The sequence below is a fragment of the Sturnus vulgaris genome, chromosome 22 (assembly GCF_052056855.1).
Source record: "Sturnus vulgaris isolate bStuVul1 chromosome 22, bStuVul1.hap1, whole genome shotgun sequence".
NCBI lineage: Eukaryota > Metazoa > Chordata > Aves > Passeriformes > Sturnidae > Sturnus > Sturnus vulgaris.
In genome coordinates, this window is record NC_142264.1 from 1,270,001 (window position 1) to 1,295,069 (window position 25,069).

General features: G+C 42.0%; 1 protein-coding gene across 7 annotated transcripts in view; it reads left to right on the plus strand.

The window, feature by feature from the left end:
- Positions 1-25,069, plus strand: part of DENND1A (DENN domain containing 1A) — a 147,639-nt gene that overhangs the window by 33,832 nt on the left and 88,738 nt on the right. For all 7 annotated transcript variants that reach the window (XM_088177648.1, XM_088177651.1, XM_088177649.1 and 4 more), the window contains exons 4-5: positions 10,351-10,400; positions 13,208-13,327. In XM_088177648.1, coding sequence (XP_088033774.1) covers positions 10,351-10,400; positions 13,208-13,327 — 170 coding nt within the window. The remainder of the gene's footprint in view (positions 1-10,350; positions 10,401-13,207; positions 13,328-25,069) is intronic.

Sequence of the window (25,069 nt, forward strand, 5' to 3'; positions counted from 1 at the left end):
CTGGTAATTTTTCTTTCCACTGGCATTGAAACAGAGTTTATAACGAAACCAACAATCTTTATACATTTATAGATAAACTGTAAAACTTTTATGGCAGTCTTTATATAGAAACTAATGGTCTTTCTTGTACAGAGTCTATGAGCATTGTGCAAACATTGCACACAGGGAAAAATAAAAAGCACTTTCTTTGTGTCATTGAGAGTTGTGTGATTGGAGAGTGCTGGCCCTAATGGAGCATAAACCCCCTGGCTTGGAAAGTCTGTGTGCACTAAGGGGACTGAGTTGCTTGAACAGGGATGATTATAATCCAATTGGATATTTCTGAATTGCACATAATATTCTGAGTATAAACTTTTTACCTTACAGGTTGCATACACAGTATGATAAAAACTGTCTTAAGAGTAATTTAAAATAAGAGCTGTCCTTTCAGGAGCAGATGAAGAAGTTGGGTGAGAAAGGCTGAGAGTTAATAATTTAGTAAACACAGAAAAGTGGTTTTGGGTTTTTTTTGTCCTTAAGGTGGAAATGTTGGATTTCCTGTTTGTGCATCACTGATAGCACTAATTGAATGTCTTTTCACTTGTGGTATCTGTGCCTCTGAAGTCATGGTGCAGGGCAGGAGTGGTAAAAGTGCAGAAAGCAGATAGCAATTAACTGGCAATTAATGTTTTGAAGGAGCTCAGGAGGTTGCTTGATTTTGGCCTGGGAGTACCTGAGGCAGTGCTGGACTCGGGAGTCTGTGAAAACCACACCAAAAGGCAGTGTCCAGAAGGCAGAAGAATTCTGAATAGAAATAGAGGAATAATTGGGTTCAACTGTGATGAAGTGTGTCCAAGCCACTTTCTAAACCATTTCAGTTCTCTGTCTTGAAAATTTTGAATTGATAGTGGAAGTTTGCTAAACACAATTTGATCTTACTACAGATGATTCAGCGAGTGCAAATATTACTGGCTAAAATCGTGTGGCCTTTGTTATACAAGAGGTCAGACTAGATGATCATAATGGTCCCTTCTGGTCTTAAAAATCTGTGAATATATGAATAATTTAAAACCTGTCCTGCAAACCCTTATTCATTGAGGTGGTGATATTAAAATCCTGTGGGACTGCTTGTGTGAGTAAAGGTTGTGGGATCAGGCCTAGAGTGAGTAATCATTATCACTTTTGTTTAAATTTATTGATAAAGGTATAAAATATTCACTGCAGGTAAAGCTGGGTTTCTTTAAATGAGGTGACACTCAGTGATATTCACACACTGAAACATTCATGTGTGTCTGGACAGCAGCATGGACCTGGTGGCATGTTACAGGGACAAGCTGGACATTACCCTTGTTAAACCAGGGAAATCCAAAGTTCTTTGCTTTGCACTTGGAAAACTTCAGAACCCGAATTTGGTCATCTTTGGTCATGCCAGCTCTCCTTTCTTCCAGTAAAACCAGCTCTGATGAATGTTTTTATAGCTCACAATTCTCTCTAACGTGTTCTCGAAACGCTGATAAATTTGAAAAGCTTTATCCTCTTATAACCTTCAGTTGTCTGAGGTGATCACTGACTCCATCTCATCTCTGCAAAATATGTTAGAAAAGTTCTTCTTGCCCTGTGGGCAGGAGTGTCCTCATCATACCCATCATTTTAATCTTTGTTCTTTAGGGAGTTCTCAAACGGCTGCGATGGGAATACGAGCCTGAGAAGCAGGGCCTGGGCAAGTTTCAAAGTTGGTCAGCTGTTGCCCCCTTTGGGATGGTTGGTTGGTTTTGTTACACTTCCTCCCTGCAACAGGCAGCTGTTACCTGGGTGAGGGAGGTGTTAAATAACTTCTGGTGGCAGTTTCAAACACGTTGCTGAGCAGAGAGGAGCACCTTGGGCACAGCAATGGGACACCTGCGAGAGAGCTGCTGGAGCTTGCTGACACTGTGGCAGCTGTGTCCTTAGCAGCCAGATTGCATTCTCAGGTAACAGCTCTCCAACTGTGTTCTGTTTTCTGCTAAGTCCACTGGCACTGCTGGGACTGGTTTCCTCAGTACTCGTTGGGAATTCAGTGTTTGCTCAGTTGTTGCTTTGGATTCCCAGTCTGTATCATATTTCTGCTGAGGGTGTCACTGATGGGGATTTATGGTAGGAAATGACAAAGGGAATTCAGGATTCTCTTTGGTAACCAGTGCAGGAAGAAATTGAAGTCTAATGTTAATCTCTCACAGTTTTTAATGCTTTGAGTTTCCATAAAAGACCTTGTCAGTAAAATTACTTAGCTTTACAGTGAGAGATGGTCGACTTTCTGTAATATGGAAATGGCAGAAATGTGATTTCAGAGACCTCCTTTGCCCAGAGGCAGAGGTTGGTGACCAATCTTTACCTTGTCCCCTTAAACACAAAATTCTGCTCTTGGCTTTAAAGAGTTCGAACATTGCAAGTTTCTGCACATCCTTTTTTTTTTGAGCAAGAGATGGGAGCTGATTTCTAATGATATTTACTATTTCTTGAACTAAGTTGTTTGTTTCTCTCTTTTTTTTTCTTTGTTTTTTTTTTTTTTTCTGGTTGTTTGTTGATAACATCCTAGGGATTAATTTTTCCTTTAATTCAGTTTCCCATCTGTTGTGCCTGAATGTGGCAGTAGTGTATATGAAAATTTGCACCCAGCTAGAAGAGATTACAATCTTTAAAGAAGTCAAAACTGTTTGTGGGTTTTTCTTCCTACTTTATGAAAAATGAATCTCCTGTTGGGACTGAACTACAGTGCAGATTTATAAAGGTGTAAAGTAGTGACATGGGTGGGATTTGATTTAAGGTTTTAATTTCGGTTTGGAGCTCTGGCCCTTGTCTTTTACCATATTATATTTGTGAGAATGAATTCCTGTGGTTTGCATTATCTGACTACAGCAAAGATCAAATCCGGTTTTGTGTGTATGAATGAAAATCGACTTGGAGCAGTGCTGTCACAATAGTGTCCTGTGATGATAAAGTTTGTATTTGATGAACAGAGCTCTTTTTTGGGTGCTGTAGCAGGCAGTGCTTCCGAGTGTTTCCTCGCCTGTGTTTTGGGGAGGCAGCTCCGTGGAGGGGCAGTGGTGATTAGCAAAGGCTGATCCTGCCCAGTTCTGTCAACAGAGCATTTCCTTCGTGCACGTCTTGTTAACTCTCTGCTGCAGACCTTTATTGGTGCTTCTTCAATAATTTGTTTAAACTATGCAGTACAGATTCCTTATTTTAGCACTAAGACTTACAAAGGCTTCTTTTAGCAGCCTTTAATTTCGTACTTATGTATGTGACATAGCCTGTGGCTGTGATCTCTGCTGTGAATCTGCAGTTGTTTTGGGATGAAAGCAGAAGGCAGCTGGAAACTCAGTAGCTACATCTAGCTGTCTACCTAGAGAAGGCCTTGATTTCAAGTTTATCTAAACAAGCTCGACTAATCCCAACTATCTGGGGGGATCCACTGTCAAAACAAGCAGCATGGCCCTAAGGCAAACACAACCATACAGAAATGAAGGCTGGGACTTCCAATACTCTGATGACTGCATACTGGAGGCTTTTTTTCCTGAAAAGAGAGTAAGAGAGGTACAATTTGCATAATGCCTTTTCATCAGGAACTTTTGGAAAGCTGACAGAGGTCCAGCTTATAGGGCTGTAGCCACAATACAGAGTCTATAGGAGAATCCTTGAATGACCTGACCATATTGAAAGAAAAAAATGAAAGCATCGAAGTATAGCCAAGTGAGTGTGGAAAAGAGGGCTGGTGCATTGTCTAACATCTGCTCTACTTCTCGTTAGTTTTGTTCTTCGGTATTCTATGTGGACTTTGGAGAAACCTAAGACAGCCTAACATGAATCCTATAATCTTCCTTCTGAATATTTATGTAGTGTGCCAGCCTCTAAGCTGTCCTTTGCATCTTCCTACTTCCCCCTCATTTTCATGCTCTCAAATGAGGCCAACATTTCAAAAGCTAAATAAATGTTTGTGAATGTTTATAAAAGATTTGCATAAATTTGTCCTTGTTTGACAAAGATCACTTTTTTCTTATGCCAGTTCTGAAATATTTTAAAGGTTTCAGTGCTTGTCTTGACAACAAAGTCCTGCCTCAGAGAACAATGATTGCTGATTAAGTGGGTATGTGCTCGGAGCTGAATAGAGCGATGGAGACCACGGCTGAAAGGGCCACTCATCTTAAGCCAGAATTATAATATTTAACAAATGCTAACCCAAGGATGGATTTAAAGCTTTAGTTTTGGTGCAGTGTACCTGTGCAACTGACTTATGGGCCGAGCAGGGTGTGATTATCTTTTCACAGCTAATAGTTCTCACCTCCTTTCTGTAAATCTGCAAGTGAAAATACTCCTCGGTTTTAGTCATTAAATGTTTAAAATACATTTAATTGAATCAGTGTTCCAGCTCTCTGCTATTGACACTTCTTGCCTTTACCAATTAATCACTGTTTATGCACATAATTGGACCTGATTTTTTTTATGCCTGTTAGTATAATTTTTCAATTCTTTGTGATTTAAGACTGGAACAATTATTCAGAAGTACAACAGTAGCTGTAGATTTTTTTTTTTTTTTTTTTAGCTAAAATCTATTTCTCTTAGAATGAAACTAAATCTCTGCTTTTACTGAAGGGGTTTTAAAGACATTTGTTGAGGAGATCTCTTTGAAAAACTGCTTAAATATTTAGTTCAGCTTTACTTTCAGATTTTTTTTTTCTACTGGAGAAAAGTAATAGTCGTTCCTGTTCTTTTGTTCTATGAGTTGAGAGGTTGAAGTTGTCATTAAGGCAAAAACTAGAGCTACTTCTCTGACACAGTTTTTATCACATCTGCTAGGCCTGTGTCCCAGGAGGAGCTGAGCAGAGCCCAGAATTCAGCACAGGCCCATTATCTGCTGCTTCTGCGTGTGCTGTAAAAGGAGTGAGACCTCAGGGAGGCTTGGAGCCTCCTCCCGTGTAATGTCCAAATCAGATTTGAAGGACTGGTGGCAGGAAAGCTTTGGCCTTGGGGTGTGAATTCTAAGAAACAGAGTCACAATTAGGTTTAAAAAATTCAGGGATTTTGAGCTTTATCTTGAAATATGTTTTTAGTAATGCAAGGAGAAAAGTTGCCCATCTGTGCACATATTTTGTACGTTTAAAATATTTAAATGCTAGCAGGCCTCAATATGCTTAGGAAATGTTATTTATCTTCTGCTCTTCCTGTTTCCAGGATTGTGGATATACGTGTTGGGGTGTTTTTTTTGTTTGTTTATTTGTTTTTTCTAAACCAGCATTTTCTTAAGAACAACCAGTTACCTTCAATGAAATGATGTTTTTTTGTATGGCCCTGTTCCCCTGCTGACCCTCAGACAGAGACAGGTGACTTTGAGAGAAAAAACCCTCCCCTAATTCAAGCTTTAGAATTGCTCAGAAAGGGCTGATGGATTTCTGGAACACAGAACAAATGGATAATCTAGTGCTATAAAGTTGTATTGGAATAGCAGTAGAATTAGAAAAGTAGAGATAAAACTAAATTCAGGCAATTTAAAGTCATTTATTAAGCAAATTATCTCCAAAGTTTTTTGAGTGTCAAACATTCTTTTAAAGAACTGATGAAAATAATGTCTTAAAATATTCAGTACATTACAAAATTCAGTAATGCTCAGTACTGATATAAGGTGTAAAAAGATTTTATTGCAAAACCAATGCAATATGGAATTTGACATAAATATTTTAAACAAGCAATGAGTTTTTAAAAAGAATCTGTGTTGTACCAGTTTTCTCCAAACTAGGAGAACCTTTAGAACTTAGAGAAATTTTGGGTTTAAGGTTATTGTTTGCCTTTTTGAATTCTTAAATGTTGTTCCCTTGCAGCGAATAATTTAATTAATCATTAGCTTAAAATTATCCAAATAGATGAATTAAATGTAAGAGCAGTTTGCAGTTCTGTGGATATAGGAGAAATTAATGGACAACCCAAATTTAATTGGATAATATTTTGCTTCAGTTAATCTCATGCACGTTTTAGTGCTATATTAGCATTTCTGTAGTGTTTAAATTTGCTGCTGCTCCTGAGGAGCAGTGAAGTCCCCAGCACTGCCTGGTGGGGATGCTGCTCCCTGTGCTCACATACCCTCAGCCTGCCTGCATTTCTCCTCTGGGCCCTCCTTGTTCTCCAGTTTCTCCTCCATCCTTCCTCACTCTGCTGCTGTTCTTGGCGGTCTCTTGGTGTCCCTCCATGGCACAGGGAGTGTTGCATGAGCTTTGCTGGCTCCAGGTGCCCTTTCAGGCTTTGTAGCGTGAGAAGTGTTTGTGTTCCCACCCTCTCTGTGTAGAGTTTCATTTGCAGCAGCCTCAGGTGTAAGGGCAGGGAAATGAAACAGAAACCTTTTTGTCAGAGTCATCTCTTCTTCATGGAAAACTCCTCTCACTGGCCGTGCTCCTTTCTCTTGTTTCATACACTTGTGGGGTTTGGGGTTCCTTCCTTTCCCCCTCCCCTCCAGGATCCACAGCTAAAGGTCCAGTCTTTACTCTGAGTGGTCCTTCCAATTTCATCTAGATTTTTCTCAGGTTTTCCATTACAGGTTGCCAACCTGTAGGTTTGTGTGATGTATTGTTTCCCTGCTCTGACTCATTCCTATGTGAGTATCATACCTTAATCATTCAGTATTTTTCACAGATCTCCTGGTATTTTAATTTCTTGTCTGTCGAACTTCTCCCTACACTTCTTGTTCCCCTTTGCATCTCTGGTGTCTCGTGCACCTTTCTAGGAGCAGGTACTTTGAAGACCCTTCCCTAGCCCAGCCATTTGCATATAATTTATCAGTGCAGTTTTATTTAATTGCAGCTGCACGTGGGATATTTGTTACTGATGTTCATTTGAGCAGAAGTGAAGCAACCCACTGTATTTAAGAGAATCTGAAGTTGTTCTGCTGATTTGGAAGTGGGAGCATACGGTGAAGGGTTTAAAAATAAAAAAGACTTCAGCTACAGCTTGCATATTAAATTCACAAGTGAATGTGCACATTTTTTCAGCATTGTTGGGCTTTCTTTGCTGTTTGGTCGCAACAGAGAGATGGTTTGGGGCACGGGCCCGGTGTGCATTGTGTGTGTTTCCCAGGCTGCCTTTCCAGTGTGCGCTGTGTGTAGGAAACCTTGCAGAGCCTTCCTCACCTTCAGAGGTGCTGTGACACAAAAGGGCTGAGCGCACTGTTCCTGCCTCATTTATTTTGAAAACTTTGCTACTGAAACCAAACTTAATCAATGAGCTCTGTGTTGTCTCCGATAAGTTATGTACTGGCTTTATTGATTGGGAAGGATTTTAGAAAAGCCATGTGGGGTTTAGAATGTCAGCAGTGTTTTGATTATGCAAAGAGTTGGAGGCTTGGGACGGGGAGCCAGGTGGTGCCTGTGCCGCAGCCCCCGGTGCCGCGGCTCCCCCGGGACACGGTTCATGCCCTGCACTTTAGCTCTGCTGCCTGCCTGCTGGAGATGCACTTTTTTGCTCATTAAAATGTTAAAAATCAAACTGCATGTAAAAAGATTTGTGAAAATATAAACTTGGGGCTTGATCCAGAAAAGCGGCGTGTGTTCCCCCGGAGAGCCCGGCGGAGCTGCGGGTGATTGACGTGATCAGCTGCCTGTCCCGCAGTGCTGCGGGGTTCTGCTCTTCTTTTTAGGGGCTTCTTTGCTTTACAGGCATTTATGCAGGCTTTTCTTTAGGAAAATAGCCATAAGGGAATAAAACAAGAAAACAGACTATTGATACTTCCTCCGTGCTTCAGGTTGGGTAAAAAAAAAAAAAATTAGAAGGTGCTGACATGGAGCGAATCTAGGTTTTGTTTTGTCTGAAATCATAAAGAAATGAAGAATTTTCTAGGTCATAAGTAATAACTCACCTATAGAGGTTGGGTAGGACGTCGTGTATGAATGATGTAGGTATTGCTTATCTTTCAAACGAAGGAGTATTTAAAGAATTTTTAAAAAGCAGCATTATATTTAGAGTAACGAGCCTGCAACTTGAGCAGAAATGGGATAGTTCTCCAGTTTCTTACATGCAAAAGATAAGCAGTTTTGCTAATTAAAAACTAATTCAACATATGGTATTTATATTCTTTTATTAGTTACCATTGAAAAATAGTCTGCATTTAACCTTGTTTTTGTGGTTGTGAATTGAGCCAGATAAGAATTGGTGTATAATGAATGGCAAATTATGTCCAATGACATTGCAAAAGCCAGACAATAATACCACTGTAAAATCTTTCTTTAAAAGAGAAGGCAATTTAGAGCAGTACAGAGCCAATATATGACCTGTATGCATGAACATTTCCTTTGCTACGTTTAGGAAGTTGTAAATATCAAGGAACAAGTGCAGAGTAAGTTCTGAGTAATGCTCTTCTCCAGTGACACAATGCTGATGAGATGCTGAATGTTTTATTGTTTTATTATGTGAATGGTTTTACTTGCAGTTACAGGAATTATTCTAGTCATCAAAATAATGGAGAGAATATATTCTGCCATTTTGAGGTAACTGATGGCTTTGTCTTCTAGCACTATTTTATTTCAGAATTGTATGTATCTATAAGATTTTGTTTCTGAACAAATAGATAAAGTCATTATTTTGAGGACAATGTGTACTGATAAGGCCAGTAAAGATACAGGCACTTTATACTCCTGATATTATATTTTCACAATTTTAGAATTCTTTTGTGGGGTTTGTTTGTTTGTTTGTTTGTTTGTTGGCATTTTGCACATAAGATTTCAGTTGTGGCTGTGTAATATTAGTTAAAATTTGTCCAGGTGCAGATTTTGTGCCTGAGCAATTGGAGTTGTTCAGCTTGTGAAAGTCAGTGAGATTCTGCACCAGAGGGAACCCAATCATATTAATGAGACCTTTACTATCAAGGCATTATTTTGTATCAAAGTAGAGATTTCTGCAGAGTTTACTCTGCAATCTGCATAGCTCCTTTCCAAGTTTCCTGCTGCAATTCAGAGGAGGAGACGTCTTTGCTCTACATGGCATTCTTCAATAGATCCTTTCTTGTTCTTTAAAAACAGGAGGTTGTTAAATAATCTATCAATAAACTGTCAAGAAGTCAAAGTTTCCATATCTGTTTTTGCCTGCAATCCTCAGAACTTGCCACATTTTAGTTGTCAAGAAACCTCCAAAGAAGAGTGTGAGCAGTTGAGCCTGAAACCACGGCTCAGGATGGGCTGTGCTCGTGTGAATTATGCAGGAGGAACATGTTCCTGCAAGGGAGTCAATATGTTTTGTGCTTCACTGGAGAGGTTATTAGATTGATGGAGTTTATTTGGGAATGATGGCATTTGCCTTAGAAATAAATGAAGCGAGAAGCATCTCTTTAGTTATTGATGATAATTTATTGCTGTTGGTCAGAAAAGTGTTGATTTTATCAGAGGATTTGTTGTTTGTTCAGGGGTTTGAAAGCAGAAATAGAATTTACACTTCAGGACCTGAAATATTGAAGTGAAGGAGAATGAGCAATGAATTGGCTGCAAACTGAGAGACCTTTGTGGTGTTTTGTGGGTTACAGAATTCAAATTTTGAAGATCTAGTGGTTTGCTTTTGCCTATGAACACAACTGTTTTGGGGCTAGCATGTTTCTGGTTTTGCCTCTTTAGTGGCTGTATTTGTTTAATGTTGTAAAGTTGAAAATTACCAATTATCTGCTGATCATGTTTTCATTTTTCACATTCACCCTTTTTTTTGCTTTCATTCTTAAACCCTTTTCTATTCATGGTGCTGTTTTGCAACTTCTAGAAAATGGTTTGTAGGTTAAACAATCCTTATCAATTTTAATACACATTATTTTTATCAGTCTTTTAACTCTGAGATTTCCTTTCTTGTAGCAGTAGGCAACATTAAACATTCCTGCTAAGAGACCTATTGGCTTCATCTTTTGTTATTTATCTTGCTGATGTTAGGAAGTATTCTCTAATCCCCCAGACCTCTGTTCCTAGGTAACAGTCAGAAGCTGTGCCAGCAGAGCAGCCCTGCCAGGCCAGGCCCATGTGGTTTGGTGTTATTCACTCTGATCCATATGGTCAGGGTAGGGACTGTCCCCAGAGAGGTGTTAACACTCAACAACCCAACCTCCTCCTCCTCTTTGGAGAATTGCTGGATGGCTCCTGCTGCCTGCCCATGTGTGAATCTTGATTAATTTTTCATTTTTAATGAAGTTTGATCATGTTTATTATTTCACATGATTGACTGCCTGGTACTACTTCCATGTAATTGATAAAGCCCATATTTCTTCATCTGTCTCTTATTTCTTCAGGGCAAAGTTGTGAAATTGTGTGATGTGGTTAATATTAGATTTATTGGTCCCCATAGATGTATAAATTATCTCTTTTTTTTTCTCTCTCTCTACAGGAAGTTCTACAGACTCTGACCAAGTTTTGTTTCCCCTTCTATGTGGACAGGTATTGTTAGCTTTTCAAACTTTACAAGAAAATAAGCTTGTCAATAAAACCCCTGTAGAAAATAAAAGCCATACCATTCATAGTGTTCTGTCTGTGTGACTGGGACTTAAAGCACCTGAGTGCAAATTATAGTCTCAGAATCACTTTTTCCTGGGGTTTTTACGGGCACCATGAAACAAAAAGAAGTTTTAAAAGTTGGAGTTGTTTGGTGGCAGCACAGTGAGGGTGTTTTGTTTTACTTCTGCACAATGCTTGGATGGAAAACTCTTGGGTAGGAATTGTTAAATATGCATATTAATATCAAAGCTTTGTCTGCTTGTGCATTTTATTTCTTAATTGCCAAAATTTGGGTGGAACAATTAATGAAATGCTTTACATGTAAAGGTCTCTTGTTGCTTGAATGCTGGTGCTTTACTTGACAGCTGCTTAATGTGACTTCTGATTTTGGGGGGGAAATTGTAAAGTGAGTGTGAGGAGATCTGAGAATATTTACTTCCTGTAATTTAGGAAACTGTAAAACTTTTTTAGTTTTACGTTTACTGTGAGTTATTCTTGACGGTTTCATGAAAAGAACAACAATTGAAATTTTGAAAGGCTGCACCAGTGCTCATCTCATCTCTGAGCATCATTTAATTGGTCAGAATGACTTGTCTTCATCAGCTGAGACACAGAATGGTTTGGGCTGAGGGAATCCACCTTTACTGTGATTAAACTGCTGCAAGTCTTTTTCTCATTTTAGAATTTGGAATCCTGGTTTTATTGCTCATCCTTTTCATTTCCTGAGGGGTGGAAGCAGGGAAATACTCATACAGTTTTCTAATGTATTTGTTTCTACTAGAAATATTTATGCTTTCTGTGTGTAGATTTATTGTACCTAGGGGTTTTGTTTGTTTTGTTGTTTTTGGTTTTCCTCAGCAATATAACATTTTGAAAGATAGAACACTGAAAACCCATATGGGGTGCAAATGAGAACATAATGAAAAGTGATTCCCATTTCTGGATCCACTTGTTTGTCTGAATATCACAGACTGTCACTGAGAGTCTGCAAGCCAACCAGTTTGAGCATAAAGGAGACATTGTCACCCAGAACATACTTAATAATTTCAGCTGGAGAATGGGCTCCCCCACTGCAGGGGGCAGGGGCCAGCCCAGGCTGAGGCTGTGGCAGCTGAAGGAGAAGCTTGTGCTCCTTCTCCTCTGCCTGGAAAAGCACCTGGAGGTGGCACAGAAGGTTGTGGCTCTCGGTGGCACAGACACTTCATTGTTTTTACAAGTGTGTTCAGGTTCTGTGTTGTAACCACTGCTCAGAGCCCCAGGGGCTGCTTGGCCATTCCTTCAGGCAGTGGACCAGGAGTTTTCTGCTGTTGTGCTGGTGGAATGAGGCAGAGGCTCTTCCCCAGCTGCAGAGTGCAGAGCTGCTCCTTGCTCCTGCTCCCTGCCAGGACTGTGGCAGTCAGATGTGGCTGCTGGGGGGGATTTTGTGTAAATCCTCCTCCCTCCCCTTTCCTCCAGCCCTAACTTCTGTCTGCCCCATTAGAGATGAGATTTATGCTGCTTCCATCCTTTGAGGCTCTAAATAGACCTTCTGCCCATTTGAAAGCAGAGCTGTGAATCTGACACTAAAATTTGAGGAAGAATCCTTTGTATATTGGGAAGTTTATCCTTCCCTATGAAGAACTGGCACCAAAACTTGAGCTAGACCTGTCAGCAAGGTCTGGTTTGTCCAGGTCACATGAATGCAGGACTCTCTAGGTTTGCTCTGGGGGAACTCACCAGCTTGTCTGAGTTGTTTAATAAACAAGCTTCTCCCTGCTGCTAATGAAACGTGTTTTTTCCCCCTGTTCCATAATTTTAATTGTCAGCTTGAATGCTATTTCTCACACACGCTCTGCTCTCAACCTTGTTAAAATTAAGCATATAATCCCCTTTTAAAACACCATACTAAAATCACCATAGTAACATTACATCCAAGCTTTACAGATAAAACACACCACCAGTGAGGGATTTTTGGGTATCCCCAGCAGCTCAGTGTGATTTATGGAAGTTGTTGCTCTGCTGACATTTAGATTTCAGGAGGATGATAATACTTACACTGGCTAATTCTCAGACTACTAGAATGCTTTAAATATCTGTCTTTTTGTCCATCTTCATCAATGCATGTTTTTTCTTCCCTGTTTGGAATCCACTGAAAGATTCTTTCTAAGTTGGACACTGACATCTTTCCCATTAGGATCCAGCATTTATTTCTTCAAGTCTGTTTTTCCTTTGTTTCCTCTACTCTCCCACAAAAAATGGGTTCTTGCATGTGGCATCATATAAGAGAATATTTTAAGGCCTGTGACTGTTAGTGAAATATCCTTGAATTTACCAGGGTATTTGTTGGTAGGAGAGACTTGTAAAGCTGCATGTCAGTGCAAGTCAGATTTCTCAGTTCTCAGAGAATAAAAAAAAACCCCTAGAACATGACCTGAAATAAGTCTTAACTTCCTATAATTAGAAATAATTTGGGTTATATGAGAGAACATGGGGTTGGTTGCTGATTGATAGTCAGAACCATGTTCTTTTTAAGATAAACTCATTATTAGTATCCTCCCACACTTAAAAAATGGGAAAAAAACCCCCACAAACCCCCCACTCCTCCCTCACCAAGTATATTTAAGGTTCTGGAGGATGCATACTTTTTAGTTAATTTCTCAAAAAAACTCTGCTGAAAGAGGAAATGTTACAGGTTCAATGACTTGGATGTGATACTTGACACAGTTAGCTCAGCTATTCAGTAATTTTTCTCTCTTGCTCTCTGTTTCCAGCCATGCCATTAACCAAGTTGGGCAGAACTTCACGTTTGTGCTCACAGACATTGACAGCAAGCAGAGGTTTGGGTTCTGTCGTTTATCTTCAGGGGCCAAGAGCTGCTTCTGTATCTTAAGGTAGGTCTGTGCTTTGGCTTCTGGCTGACTGCAGGAGCAGTGCTTGACTTTGCAGTTACACTGCAATTACCATTCCCAGCTGTTCAGAGTTATTTCCCTATCTGCTCCTCGAAGTCACTGCTCTTCTGCACAAGTGGTGCAAAATCCCTTGCACTTGGAGTTCCTCTGTAGATAACTGTATTTGTTTGTAGTCAACGTTCTGGAGTTAACAATGTGGAAAAAAAAGTCTCTGTGCAGTAATTTGATATGACATAGCATGATGGCAGCTGTTATCTTTAGCTGTCACAACTGATCTTGTTAAGACATTTTGTGGACATTTGTACATGCAAGTTTTATTAACAAAACATCTGTTGGTAACTGAGAGAATGTCACTGATGCTCTCCACAGCCCCAAAGTTTGTATGTGTGAGCTTTCCTCTGTCCTGCTGAGGGTTTTGTGAAGTTTGGCATGATAAAGACTGTCAGTGGAAGCTGGAACTGTGCATTTCACAGAAAATGGCCCAAGAGGCCCTATCAGAGTAGTTTTTGATAACCTCCCACAGCCATGTTGGAATACAGTCCAGAAGTTTTTATTTATATTTGCTGCAGGAAAGGATGCCAGTAAAATCAATTTTGATGTCTACCAATACTTTAGCTCCATTAAGAGCTTCCATGGAGTGAAGATTTTCATGTGGCAAATGGTCTGTCTTGTTTTAAACAAATTGAAGAATTGTCTGTCTTTTTTTTCCTACTTTTTGTGTGTTCACGAGGAATTGGAAGTTTAGGAGCAGTAGCCCAGGTAAAGGCAGCACAGAGGGGACTGAGGACAGCCAAGGGAGGTGACAGCACAGCTGGGGCTGAAGCCTCCCAAATGAGGACACTGCTCTGGGAGCAGCTGGACACATCTGTCAGGGCCATCCCTGGCTGGCTTTGCACGGGACACGACCAGAGTGAGAACAAGGGAACTTCTCTTTGTCCCTGCCTTGTGTGGGGCACCTGAGAGGGGACCCTGGCTGTGTCTGGACGTGCCCCTCTGCAGCATTCCAGGGGGGCATTGCAGAATACCAGGTCACCTGTCCTTGCAGGGGGCTGCACACAGCAGTGCCATAGAATGGGAGCTCAATATTTGGAGAATTGCTGTGAGATCTACCCAAATTCCTAATGAATGGAGTGGGAGGCAGAGTGACAGGTGTTTGCTCAGTATCTTCTTCCATTCTGCCTTTGCTGTAGCAGACACTCAGCTATTATTAGCTCTGGCAGGCCAGCAGCAGGGGCTGTATCCTGCAGGCAGGAAGGTGTTTCCCAGCTCTTCCCACAGAGCTGCTCCCCTGGCAGTCAGGGGCTGATTCCCTCAGTCTCATGTGGGCAGTGTCTGCTTAAGGAGGATAACTTTGCCTGATTAATGTCAAATTAAAGGAGAAACACAGTTTTAGAAAGAAAATCTGAATGAGGAATAGTCTGGGTCCCTTCTTGATCCCTCCTGGATAAGAGTTCTTTGCTGTCAGCTCCCTTATGTTGAGTGAGTGCCAAGAAGGAATGGAGGAGTTCTGTTGTAGTTAAAGCCTTCTGCTTCAACTCATAACCAAAAAAAAAAACCAAAACCAACCACAGTGGATGAATTGGGACTCTTCACTTCCTTCCTGTTGCTTCTTTGTCCTGTGCACTGATGAGAAAAAAAAAAAGTTCATCATTAATGCAAGTTCATGCAAGTTTTAGAGGGTAGTAAAGTGTAAATCAGCAATACATGAAATCACTTCCTCTAGTGCCAGGACTGCAGCTCCCATTATTGGTGTGAATCTTCTCAGTGTCCTTTATGTACTAAAGGATGGTGCTTGGAAAATGGGTGGGGGGAAACATGCTGAGAAATGTGAGAACAGTAAGTAAAGGCAAATGGGGATGAAAAGAATGTTTGTTTAATTGTTTTTAAATTACAGATTGGATGGCAGCAAGCTTCAAGTATTCCTTGCTATGCTCAGCAACAGTATAAGAACTAAGTGATGGTGTTTATTACTAGAGATGACATTCACAGGCTTATCAGGGATTTTGTGGGTCTGGCCATCATAAAATGTTTTGGAGGTGGAAAATCATCACATGTTTAGATTAGTTATTGAAGAGAAACAGCAGAAAAAAGAAATTCTTTTCATTCAGAGAGTGCTTAAAAAAATTTCTGCAATGTTCTGGAAGCAAAGTCCTCGAGGGCCAGAAGTCAGGGTCTGGACTTGAGCTTTGAAGTGACCCCGAGGCTTTTCCCTGTGGATGCAGAGCACAGCAAGGCCCCTCTTGGAGTTGAGCAGCAGTGGGGTTATCCTGTGGCCAGCAGAGAGGCCGTTCCATGTGGTAGGGAACTGCTTTGACTGTTGTAAGCAATACTGCTTAGAAACTGCTTTTGAGGTATTTACCACAGGGGTTTTCCTGCTGCGGTAGCTCACACTACACATTGATGAACTCTCTGATAACTTTGAGACCTGCTTTTCCGGGAGTTCTGTGATTGTATTCAATGTATTGTATTCTATTCAGTGTCCAACGTGCTTCTCTTCCTCGGGTTCCTGTTCCCCGCCCCGCTTCTGTGGCTCCAGGTGAGGCTGCGGGGCCGGGCTGGGTGACCCGCAGCGGCTGCGCTGCGGCGGCGGCGCCAGCAGAGGGCGCGCGGGGGCGCAGGTACGGCCCAGGTGAGAGAGGGACAGAGCCCCGGGGTTCGGGGTGAGCCCAGGTGAGAGAGGGACAGAGCCCCGGGGTTCGGGGTGAACCCAGGTGAGTTCTCATGGCACACACCCACATCTACCGGGGAAATTGGAATTCCAGTCTACCTTTTTCAATGAAATATGGTACGAAACTTAAAATGTGCTTTTCAATTATTTTCTCTAACCCTAGAGTAAGAGCTCATGTCCAGTCATCAAATTCCGTGTTCTGATTGGGAATTTCACACCCAAGTGCCTTTTCTTTCTAAGACTTTATTTAAGGATTTCAGGATTTCAGCTGCAATGGGATAAATCTTAATAGCTGTACATTAAGAGGCTGCATTTCTATTGTTTCACTCTATTTTTTCACATGGGCTTTTGAGGGAGAATGGTGTAGGTAGCTCTGGATTTAGTGAAGAGCTCTGGTCTTTTATTATTTAAAAGGGAAACTAAAGCAAACCCAAGTCTGTGTAGTTTTCACAAACTTCCTGGGCAAAGTTGCTGGTTTGCAAAGGTCCCATGTGCAACTCTGATTTCAGTTTTACTGAATTTGAAGTTTTTGTTGGGTTATTCAGGTTTTGTACCCAAACTGAAATCATTCTTTTGAAGTGCAATGCAGAAACATTTGTGTGGAAATCCCTCTTGGCCAAAATAGCTGAGCTCTGCACCACTCTTTTTCTAAGATAAAAAGAAATGAATCCATAATAGTTTGTGACAGATGGCAGAAAATGTAACTAACTGAATGTGATTCTGTATGGAGTTATTTGAGGTTTTTGGTGTGATTTGTTGTGAGTTCCTCTCCTCCCCCCTTTCCTTCCCTTTGATTGCAGTCTTTGTCCATTTATTCTTAGGACAGAATAAGATTTCTGAGCAGGGGCCTCTCTTGTGGTGCAAAGTGAGAATTGTTTTTAATTGAGCAGAAACATGTGGAAGGATCAGGAATATCTCAAGGGATTACAGAAAAATTCCAAATTTGTACTACTTACAGCTTGTGTTTAGAGCGGGGTCTGCTGGGAATAAATGTTAGTTAGTGTGACCTGTGACCTTAAAAACTGTTGACATGGATTTCAGCCAGAAACTGGCCACAGAACTCCTTTGTTAGGCTCATTCATAGCTCCTTGAAAACTCCAGTCAGTGAAAGTTGCCAGCTCAAATCTAAGGAGAGCAGAGCCCTTCTTTTTCCTTTTTTTTTTCTTTCTTTCTTTCTTTCTTTCTTTCTTTTTTTTTTTTTTTTTTTTTTTTTTTTTCCCATGCTTTGGAAACAGTGGCCGCCCCTTAACCAGCAAGACTTCTTTAATAGGGCTGCAGGGCCGGGCCCTGATTGGAAGTGACAGCTTCCTGGCCCCGGAGTGCCAACTGGCAGGGCCCGAGCCCTGGGACAGACACACACACAGACAGACACACAGACACACAGACAGACAGACAGACACACAGAAACACACAGACACACACACAGACACAGACACACACACACAGACCACACACAGACAGACACAGACAGACAGACAGACAGACACAGACACACACACACAGACACACACACAGACAGACACACAGACAGACACAGACAGACAGACAGACACAGACACACACACAGACACACAGACAGACACAGACAGACAGACAGACACAGACAGACAGACACACAGACAGACACAGACAGACACACACACACACAGACAGACACACAGACACACAGACACACACACAAACACACAGACACACAGAAACACACAGACACACAGACACACACAGACACACACACACAAACACACAGACACACAGAAACACACAGACACACAGACACACACAGACACACACACACAAACAGACAGACACACAGAAACACACAGACACACACAGACACACACAGACACACACACAAACAGACAGACACACAGACACACACACACACACACAGACACACAGACAGACACACACACAGAGCCGGGGCTGCCCTGCCCTGCTCTGCCCTGCCCAGAGCCCCGGGCAGCGCCCACAGCCCCCACAGCCCTGATGGAGAGAACAAACCCAGCCCCACAGCCCTGTCACCTACTCTGGGGGAGGAGATGGAATGTTTGTGATGGGGGCTTGTTTTATAGTAATTGTCCTGTTGTTTTCTAGAATTTTCCCTTTTCATTGATTTGGCCAAAATCGATGTTTTGCTTCCATATCTATATGATTCTTTGAAGCCTTGCAGAAGATGTTTGGTAATGGCTGGAAATGCTTGGAACACTTTTTGGACAGTCTGTTTGGTCCTTGAGGTGTATCGACCCTGGAATCCCTGTTCTACTTAAAATGCTTGGGAGATGAAAGCAAATGGCAAACTGCTTCTGTTAGACATGGCAAAGGCCACAAAATACATGTATAAATCATGGGCAATTGGATCTCTGATTCAACACTACAACGGAATTGTACCTAATGAAAATGTTTCTGTTGAGCCTCTGATGCCTTCATAGATTTTTTTTCATTATTATTTTTTTAGCACTTGCACCGACTGTCAGTGAGAGCTGCAGAGCAGAGATTGCTCAGTTGCTTTGCATGGGCCTTGCAGAGCAAAGAGGAGAGGGCAGGCAGGACTGGGAGCTGCAGCCTGACCTCCTCTCACAGAAACGGGAGTTTCTTACAAGCTGTAGCTGTAGCAAACCGGGGCAGCTCTGTGTGCTGGGTGACAGGAAATTGAGCTGAAGTGGCTCAGAAAATGTGCGAACGCCCCGAGGGCGTGTGCAGGGCCAGAGGGGCTCCGGGTGCTGCAGGCATTCTGCCTTCACTTGACATGTTTATAAAACAGTTTACATCTCAAAAGTTTAGGGTTTTTACCCCTGCTGATTGGCTTAAACAGACACTGGCTCTTATTTTCAGTTGCTTGTCAGAATATATATGGAAAAATGATGAACCTAGTGAAGAGGGAGCTTGACATCAATTAAATTTAGCTATCTGCTTTGTGTTTCTTCTTCCTGATATGCTGTCTCCAGTACAGCTTTTCCAAACTTCCTGGGGTTTTTCCATTATTGTCCTTACAAGTTTTACAAGATAGAGATGAGCTGTTTGAAACTACTGTTCCAGGAAAAGAAGAGTAGAATTTTGCATTACATCTGCTAATTTGTTGTCTTCCATTTTCATCTCTGCCATTAACCATTTTGTAGACTTTAGAAACTTCTTCCAGAAAGCCTGTAAGGCCTAGTACCTTCTCTTGCTCAAATAACTTTAAATAAGCTAATAGTAATTTAAATAAGCTAATAATACCTTATGGCTGGAGTAGGAGATTCAAAGTCCTTGCTGCTGAAAGTTTACTCAGTGTAATCAGCTGGTGATGATGTTTGAACCAGAAGCTCCCCTCTGTTTCTATCATTCTTACTGTCCACTAGAAACAGAAATTATTTATGTCCATCTAGCAAGTTTGAAGTTTTATCTGCAGGCATGGCTGGCTGCACTCAGATGCTGAGTTCATAAGAGGTTACTTGGGTCATATTAGGAAGGTTTCTTCCCACAGAACGTCTTGATAAACTGGACCTGCTCATTGAGAAGTGCAGCCATGAGCTGTACAAAAAAACCTATATATCCTGGGAAGTACTGATATTGGAAATAAATATTAAAAGTAAAATTTTCAATAGTCAAACTTAAGTCTTTCCCTGCTTGTAAATCACAGGTTACAAAGAATGCCCATGTAGTGCTTGGCACTGGAGAAAAGATGCAGATTTTGTGTTTCTCTGTGTATGTGCATGTACACCTCATTATTCTTAGCTGAAAGTTGAAGTGTTGTCCTTTAACACTGGTGCTTATTTATTTCCATGTTGATTCTGGTACCCGGGCTGAGCTGTGTACTTGCATTAACATTGTAGTGGGTTGAAGTTATCCCACTTGTGAGTTAGTAGCAGCCAGAAGTCCAGGGAGTTGTTTACAGGGAGCCCAGGGCTTGTGCCTTTCAGTGGAAGCATTCAGGCAGCAGGGGCTGCACAGTGTGTTTGGCACAGTAGCCGCTCTCGCTGGCCCCGAGCCCTCCTGCTGTTCGCCAGGGCAGGGGATGTGCCAGATCCCGCCTTGTGCCTGAGCACAGCCCGCCTGCAAATCTGCTTGTAGTTAGCCTGGGGCCTTTTGGCAGCACTCTACAGCCCATTGATTTAGTTGCAATCCTTTTTCCTTAATATTTTCCATCTGGCCAACAATGACCTATAACGACAGACACAAAACAGAGTTTGAATTATGAGCAGCGTAATTGTGCAAAAGCTTCCAAATCTCACTCTAGAACCTGCACCGATGGGCAGGGCTTTGTTCCACAGTGCTGTGCAGAAGGAGAAGCCCTGGAGCTCTCAAGTGCATTCCAGCTAAACTCAAAGTGTGTTCCGTTCTCTTTCTCTGCTTTCTGTTGGTCCTGAGCTGGGGGTGCAGCTCCTGCAGTCTCAGCTTCCTCACACTCCCCTGCTCACACTGCCAGGGCCGGACCCTCCCATGGGGCCCTGAGCCAGAGGGACCCTGGGGCAGGGCTGGGGCAGGCAGGGCCAGAATGTGAGGATGGAAACCCTCCAGGACATGCAGCAACAGGTTTGGGGCCTTGCACTGTCAGGGATGTTCTGACTCCCACCTGCAGCTGTGCCTCCCAGAGGGAGCTGCTTCTGGACATGCAGAATTATTGCTGCCATGACAGGGATCCCCAACACTTCTTGCCTCTGTGTCTTTAAAGTCTGTATCCTTGTAGGAAATCTGTGAACTTACCTGTGCTGTTCCACTCATTCCAGCAGTCCTGCCAGCTTCCCCTCTTCCCTCTGCATTGCCAATCCAGGGAATATCATTTAACTGACCTCTAGTAAATGCGAAGAATAGTGAAGCTGTGTCATGGAAAGTTTATTGCAGATTTTGCTGAAGCTTTAAACTTGACTGCAAGTCAAAACACTTTTGTAAAATATCAGTGAGAAGGATCACAACAAAAATGGCAAGTGTTAGTAATGTATCACTACTGGTGGATAAAGCTGATAGTACTGCATTCAGTCCAGTTACTTCACTGGTCTTGCCTTCTGACCAGAAACCAATTTTACTTAATTAATTAGGCCTTCATGTCGCACCTTCTTTCGTTGCTGAACAACTGTAACAGAAGTAATTAAATCATGTCACTTTTTATTACCTTTGGCCCTGGCTGACTGGCTTGGAAACTTCATCTTAGAGCTAATACAAACTGAATTAGTGCATCACCTTGGGGAAAATCCCCTCCCTGGCATCAAAAAGGCAGGGAGGAAGTAGTTAAAGTACAAGATGGATAGATCCTCTCTTGCACAAATGGATCACTTTTGGGTTGCTGTCTGAAGGCTTACAAATGCATCTGTCAGGAGTGAGAGCATCCTGTCCCTGCTGACAGATGTGTACAACATTCCCAAAGAGATTACATGGCAACTTCCTCCTTGAGAACTGGAGCTGTGGCAGAGCCCTCGGGTTATGCAGAGGTAATTGGAGACGCTGGGGCTGCTCCAGAGGTGGAACTGCCGAGAAAAGCTGCTTGAGTAACTTGTGCATATTGTTCCAGTAGGAGCTGTGATCCAGGCACTGGAATCACGGCACGGAGGCTCTGTGTGGCTTCCTAGAGGCAGAGGTCCCTGGGCTGTGCAGGCAGCCCAAATAAAACCCCTCATTTGTAACCCCAGCTGCTTGGGAACATGCTTGCTAAGGGACAGATCTTCCTCCACGCTGAGCAAGCATTGCCTGCACCAACTGTCCTCAGTGTGGTTTAGAATTTATTGATGTTACAATCATTGTGGGCAATTTCCTGGTTTAATCATTTGCTTAAGCTGATGGTTAGACAAGAAGTCTCATAAATAAAAATTGGGTTTGCTAGCCAGGTAACGGGCCAGAACGACTTCTGTGTTAATGAATGTGTCATGCATTTTCAGGAATTCTGTGGATAGGTTCATCAGTGGTATTTCTGCAGGTGAAGATCAAGTACTATCATTTTGTGTGCTTATTTTTACATCTGAATGTTTGCTGTGAATCTTAAACCATTGTACATGGTGGTTATAAACAATCTGCACTCAAATATCAGATTCTGACTTGATCTTTGTAGCTTTCCTATTGACATCTTGCTCTGCAAGTGCTTGTTTGCTGTAAGGAAGGTGATTTTTACATGCCTAGCCCAGTTCCTTGCATTCTCAAATTATCAGTTGCAAGTACTACAGCCCCAACATAATCATGAATTTTTCACTTGCTCTTTCAGCTCTGCTTGGGTTTGAGTTTAACTTTTATGACTTCCTACCAACTTTGCTTATTATTAGGAGCCGTGTGTACTCCCTCTGAGCATGTGAATATTTCTTCACTGTGATGGAGCTCCCTCCCTGTGAAGGGAGCTGTAAAACCTCTTGCTTCACTTAACTTTGTTTCTTGCCAGTAGAGAACACAGGTGGTTTGGGGAATGCAGAAGAGAGATACATGTAATTGATTTCTCCTCTGTTACTGAAATATCCTCATCCCTACCCCAATGTTCTCTGTAGCTAATTTGCCAAAGTGCAAGGATTCACCATCGTGTCTCAGAACTCACACACAGGTATCACAAATACTCACCTGCTGCTCAGCTTTGACTTTTCAATATGTGGCAGATCCCTTTAGCAGCTGAGCACAGCTGGCTGCTGTGCAGTGGGGCTCTAGAGCACAGATCTGTGTCAGATTTTTCTGTACGAGGCAAAGCAGCACAGAGTCCTCAGGCAGGTGCAAAGGAGAGGCATTTTATTGCAAAAAACGGGCCTTTTTAAGCAGTTAGGCCTTTATCAATTACATATCATTAAATCATATCAAGCATAATTCACAAACCACCATTGACCACGATGTAATGGTTACAGAACTTGTTTTTCCACCTCTAATTCAGCTGAGTCACTTTCCCATAGTCCTTTTCCACTTAGCTGAAGTAGCAGGCCTGAGCCATGATTGTACAAGGGTAACAAGGCCTTTGTTTTATAAAGCATTACCTATATGCAATATTTTTCTTCCCTTCAGGAATTTCTCTGTGTTACAGATGGTGCCACAAACTCTGTCCCCAGAGTGGCTTTGGAGCTCACTGCAGCTCGTGCCAGAGCATGGAGCCTGGTGGCTGGGAGGGAGCACTTCTGATTTATAATAAAAAGTTCATAATGCTACTGAAATTTCAGCTGAAACTTAGTACTAGAGGGCATAGCTTGACAAGCACATATGATTGGAGTCAGTAATGAAAAGGAGCTGTTTCTCTGGTCAAGGAAAAAGGGTTAATTTGCATGGGGATGAAAAGGCTGTTCAGGATCTACTATTTCAACCTGTGATAGACTTAACAGCAGGCTTTGATCCCCAAATGAAATGTGATGGATTTCAACTGATGCCAGATGTCTCAAACCTAGTGGGATCTCTGATTGTCTGCCACATCTAGAATTCTCTCTTCCAGCACTTTCATGTGTGCTTTTAAACGTGGTTTGAGAAGAGAGATTCCTTGACAAGCTAAGCCTTTGGAATCCTCTCTCTGTATTGTCACTTCGGTGGGGATCTTGAGGCTCTCGTGCTGTCTGGTGCCTCCTGCTTTTTAAAATCAAGCTTCACGTGCCAAACTGCTGTAAGTCCTTCATAACCATTTTATTTTAAGTCCAGGTTAGAGATTAGAGAGGCTGGGAGCTGGCTGTGGGTGCTGCACGGTGCCACAGACTCATGCTAAACTCTGAATTCCTTCTGTTTACAGAAATTCCACAGTGCAGCTGCCCTGGACTCTTTTCTTCCCCCCAAGGTTTTAGAGTGACCACACAGACCCAGGGGAGGGTGGCAGCTTTGTCCCACTCAGGCTGCAGTTCCCATTGCCATGTCCCAGTTCGATGTCCAGCTGCCCTGGCACTTCTTAGCCTGCCTAAAATGTGAAATTGTTACATTCTCCATCTCTTTGTTGCAGTTTTCTGGCTCTGTGCTGTTCTGGGGGCATTCAGCTGCCCTGAGCTCCTTTGTGAGCTGCAGCTCCAGGGCCATGGGAGCTCTTTGGGAAAGGCTGGGCTCAGTGCTGGCATTGCTGGAACTGCTCAGACATGGTCACACTGCAGGAAAACAGGAATGTTTTAATTGACTTTTATTGTTAATACACAATGGCAAGTCAGCAAAGTAAGCACTTACTGTTAACAATTATTTATTTAGATGCTCCATGAGATGAGATCCAGTTCTGTGGGGTTTAGTACTTCTAAAATATGTACATGAGTCATGCTTAAGCTGCATAACTTTCAACTGAATCATGGAATGGTCACTTATGGGTAATAATCAAAGGGAAATTTATTACAAATTTGGGGGAAATGCAGGAAGAAAAGAAATCCTGTGGGAGCAAGAGTGAAGCTGGCTTTGTGCAGTGGCAGGGGCACTTCCAGTGGGACAGGTCTGACACACAAATAAATAAATAAATAAATAAATAAAAAGCTGATGTTCAAAGGAGGCTCTTGGCTGCTCCCAGGGAAGGTAAGGCTGCATCTCATCCACATGCACAGGGGTTGCTATGGAGATTTGGGGTGTCTGTGCTTAAGCTCCTAAGTGTGAGAAGGTGTCAATAGACTGAGTCTAGAGCAGGGAATAACGAGGCCCTGAGCTCCATGAGGTGCAGGGCAGACACAGAAAGAGCTGAACTGAGAACTTAGCCCACAGAAATTCCCAAATGAGCCTAGAGATGCCTTGGCTCTTTCAAATGCATTTTGTAAAGTGCTGGAAACACTGGGTGACAGAAGGAAAAGAATGTAATAGTGTATTCCTGCAAGGAAAATAATAACGTGGAGAGTCATCCCTCTCTTGAGCAGAGAAATGAGATTAGTTTAAAAAATCTAGTTTAATGCCATTTTACTTCATCTTAACTGTTAAAAAATAAGGTGAAATTTAGAAATAATTAAAAAGGGAAATTAATACTTTTGATGAAGGGAAGGAAAAGGTGTTTTGATAATGTGTTTTTGCTATTTAAAATCATGTTTGCATAGAACCCCTGAAGAGAATTGTGACTTGGCAAACATAACTTAGTTCATCATTAGAACCATTACTAACCTAAAATAGAATGTGATTCCATGATTAGGAATAATGCTGGCTGGGGGAAGAATCATTAGTTGCCAGGTGTACAGGAGGATGGAAAG